General features: G+C 37.0%; 1 protein-coding gene across 1 annotated transcript; it reads left to right on the top strand.

The window, feature by feature from the left end:
* Positions 1-1,203: 1,203 nt before the first annotated feature.
* On the top strand, positions 1,204-2,083 carry LOC127160922 (C-type mannose receptor 2; the record flags this gene model as incomplete). The annotated part of the gene is made up of 2 exons (XM_051103551.1): positions 1,204-1,551; positions 1,716-2,083. Coding segments are annotated over 2 exons (710 nt in total), but the record flags the coding sequence as incomplete, so codon positions are not given.
* Positions 2,084-4,504: the final 2,421 nt, after the last annotated feature.

Here is a 4,504-nt window from a genome sequence, read left to right as displayed (position 1 = left end):
GTGTATTGGTAGTTAGTATTCTACACTTTAAGAAAAGTCTGTAAAACGCACTGTGTAAATTGAAAAAAAAAAAAATATATATATATATATATATATATATATATATATATAATAACAGCTTGTGCCTGAATTTAAAATTACACATTGTATTTTGTGTTCTCAGGTTACAACTTAGAAATTAACAGTGCTTTTTTCCCATTTCCCTGGGGGGAAACAGGTATAACCAGTCTTAGCTGGTTTAAGCTGGAAATGACTCACAGCCTGACCAGCTAAAGAAGTGCCCCCTAAAACCCCTCTAAAACCAGCTTAGGCTGTTTTTTTTCAGCAGGGATTTCAGAAGCATTTTCATGAGCAACAGAAACCCTTTTCATATACTGCTTAATACAGGGCCATCCGACCCAGTGGCATCTCATGAGTATTAAAATAGAGATGATGTGGTGAATCTGGCCAGTCGTGAAACAGCTGTCGTCATCAGAGCTCCTGCAGCCGCTCTGGAGAAACTGTGGCGGCTGAGTCAGCCAGCTGCTCTTGAATCGCTCAAATCGGTGCCGTCTCCATCTCAAACAAATTTCTAACCGGCATGCACTGCTTCAAGTCAAAATCTGATTGAGCTGCACAGCGCTGTGTTAAGTCAAACACACCTATGAGGATCAAGGTAAACACATGACTAAATAAGGACCGTGACTAAACTTCAAAATTAAAGACAAGAAAACAAGAACATTAAACAAACACCAAAACCAGGCATGACACAGCAGTGACTGTGTCTCAACACAAACCTACAAGTTTTTCATATGTAGATTAACTTGAGTCTGGTCCATGTAGGAATCCATTTGTTGCTGAGAAATGGAGCGATTTGATAGTGAAGCTATTTTATAATAAAAGTCCCAGCACAGAATTGACATGGCATTTCTGTGCTTCTAAATGTTTCTTTGTATGCAAATGACTGTATGTACGGGTTTCATTTAATGGCTTAAATGCTCATGTTCCAGCCAATCAGAAACAACTTTTTAGACAGATGATGGTGTAATGTAAATTATCTTTGTGAATATTCAACATATCACCAGCTGTAGAAGCAGATCAAGTCTATGTATGACGTGTTTTATGTTTCCACCACTGCTCCTGTTCACATCCAAACCATGAAGAAATGTAAAAATAATGAACAAATGGATTCATGAATCTTTTTCTCATTTGTTTTTCTTAAAGTGAACACAGGACTCATCCTTGTCAATCAGACGATGAATTGGAGAGACGCTCAGAGATACTGCAGACAGAATCACATTGATCTGGTCAGTGTGAGAAACCAGAATGAGAATCAACAGGTTGAGAAGATCATTAGTGATAGAAATTTATCTGGATCCCATGTCTGGATCGGTCTGTTCAGAGACTCATGGCAGTGGTCAGATCAGAGTGACTCCTCATTCAGATACTGGTTCACCACTGAACCTAATAATGTTGGAGGTGCTGAAAACTGTGCAATCATTATACCGAGGACTCAGGGACAGTGGCATGATAACCCTTGCACCAGCAAATTTCATTTTGTGTGTCATGAAGGTGAGTAGATCCTCACAAAACACACACAATCCATCATCACCTCCAGATCTCTTAAAGTTCACACTACATGTCTGACATGACAAATTCATCCACAGTGTTTGTTCTGCATGTTGTTTTTGATCAGTCTCTCTCTAGTTTCTGCTTGTGGTTTGTTTCATTTCCAGATAAACTGGTTCTGATCAAAGAGAATCTGACGTGGTCTGAAGCTCTGAGTTACTGCAGACAGAATCATGTGGATCTGGTCTCGGTTCATTCAGAAGAGATTCAGCGTGGTGTGATGAACGTGGTTAAACGGGCATCTACTGCGGCGGTGTGGTTGGGTTTACACAACTACTGCAGCATGAACATGTGGCTCTGGGTGAGTGGAGAGATCGTGTGCTATCACAACTGGGCTCCAGGGAACGGAACGACACGGGAAAACTGCAGCCTCGAGAACAGAAAAGGAGCAGTTCAGTCTGGAGGAGATCAGCGCTGGATCAGCCTTCCTGAATCTCACAAACTCAACTTCATCTGCAGCAGATATTAAGAGTGAGAAACATGCTAATGTGTTTACTTACATTAACGGTTTTCATAGACTACTTCATTAGTTTTCTGATTTACTTTATGTTTGATTTGTTCTTTGGTAAGTTCTGAGTGAATCTGATTATTGGGTGTTTTTTTTCTGTATTATGAAATATGTTGTTTAAGAAACTCTTTGTATATCTGGTGTGGTTATGACTACACAAACATAATATCAGAACATCAGCTCAAATAAACTCATCTACAGTCAATATTTCCTTCTATACAGGCATATGAATATTGCAATATATAATTCTTTAAATATCTGCATTTTCCCAGGGGAAAGTGCTGCCACACATAGAGTGTAAGTCTGTTGGAAACACTGATAAATATTGTTATGAATAATTTAATACTCTAAGAAAATATCTGTAACAAGTAACAGGGATCCAAGTTTAAAAGGTCTCTAGAGTCTCCGCTCTCATTCCCAAGGAAACAAAAAGACACAAACCTCACTATCATGATCCAATTCAACAATAATCAGGAAGAGACAGAAGCCAAATTTAACAGAAATAAATCACAATTTGAGAATAGTTCACTTAGTTTAATGAAGGATTTAGAGATCCTCAGATGCAAACTGTCTGTTTTGCTTCAAGACAGCAACCATACATTTGTGTTGTTTTACTTGCTTTCTTTTATTCTTCATTTATTTTTCATTCATTTTTAGTCATTTATTTAATCATTTTATTATTCCATTTAATTATTTATAATGATTTTAACCATTTATATACTCATTTCATTGATTGATGTATAGATTAGTCATTTATATTATTGTTTTCTATTGTTTTACGAGTGAATGTTTATTAAATTCAAGGTTTATGGGATGTTATTGTGAATTAGTTTGGTATAACACTGCTGGTTGGATTTGTGTTCATCAGACGAAATCTGATCATTGAAACACACAACTAAGATTATTCAATAAACTCTGCTCTTTCTTAATTATCATCATTTTGTCTCCTGCTTTTACTCAGTCAACTTCTTTAACCCTATGATTATTCATGTAGGGTAAGGACAGTCAAATCTAAAAACCATGAAGTACTCACCTGCCTGCAGGTTGCAGTCCTCCCTCGTGATTGTTGTTTGAGGCTCAGTTTGTAGTTATAAGTAAAGACTAATGGGAGGCAAACGTAACAATAAAATCTCTTATTTTACAATACAAAACTAATATATAAAGTTAATGTAAAGCTAAATAAAGGTAATGAACAGTATTATATTAAACGATCAGTTGTCAAAAGGGTCTTTAAAGGGGACATTGAATAAAAGTTCACTTTTACATGCTGTTTGATTATAAATCCTATGGGCTAGGCACCTAACAATGGTAAAAAAAAAAAATCATGAACTTTTTTTTAATGCTCAAAAAATGTAAACGGCCTCAGTTACCAAGCGGTTATGATTTTGGCCCCGCCCACTACCATTGATGGACTGTCCTATATTAGCATATTTCAGTCATCAGTACACATTTTCTCCACGCTCAAGCAGATGTAGCAACAACGTCTCATAAGCAATGCAGGAGTTTTGTAGTCATGTAAAAGTGAACATAAGACTGGTTTCACATCATCTACACTTCCAGTGTGATGATGAAGTTTGATAGTTTGCATAAAACTTGTATAAGTTTTAAAAGTTTGCATACGATTCTCAGAGCCACTAAGGACACATTAGTTTTTTGATGGTAACACACCACCAAATAAATAAATAAAAAAAAACTGAAGAGAGGGGCGGGTGAGCAGAGCTCATTAGCATTTAAAGAGACATGCATTGAAATGGGTCGCTGTGAACAGAGCTGTTTTTAACAAGGTAAAAAGGGTGCTGTTTTACACAACCAATGAGGAATTTTAACCGAGAATTTTGCAGGTACATTTTATGAAGACCCTAAAGAATCATAGCAACTTTTTTCTTTGTGTTTTTTGGTTTGATTAACATTAATGACTATATGGGGGTTATTCATATGTGTCACGCCCCCAGCACTCCTTATAAAAAATATATATTCAGGCTCTTTACAAAGCTACTACTAGTCAGAACAGTTATGTGAGGGAAAAAAAAAGAGTTGCTTTACCTGGTTTTGTGAAATATATCCACCCTGTCTCTGTGGGTCTCTGCAGAGCATGTGAGATTGTCTGTGGGAGTGTCGACAGATCATGAGCACACAGATCGAGCAGTACCAAACGAATAGGCCGAGGGGAGATTTTCCACTAGTGAATCGATCTTGGGTGGTTTCATTATCTCGGGCGGATTAAGATAAAAATGTAAGAGGATAATAATAGTAATAAAAACAAAATATGTGTCACCAAATATACTTGGGCACCCACTAATATACCAGGGCGACCCGTGTGGGAAGCACTGATAACTGGATAACATCTATACACCAATATCAAATCTTCCTTTTATAGGCAAGATTATT

The sequence above is a fragment of the Labeo rohita genome, unplaced genomic scaffold (assembly GCF_022985175.1).
Source record: "Labeo rohita strain BAU-BD-2019 unplaced genomic scaffold, IGBB_LRoh.1.0 scaffold_493, whole genome shotgun sequence".
In the NCBI taxonomy this organism is placed as follows: Eukaryota; Metazoa; Chordata; class Actinopteri; order Cypriniformes; family Cyprinidae; genus Labeo; species Labeo rohita.
This window is presented reverse-complemented; position numbering and strand designations above follow the sequence as displayed.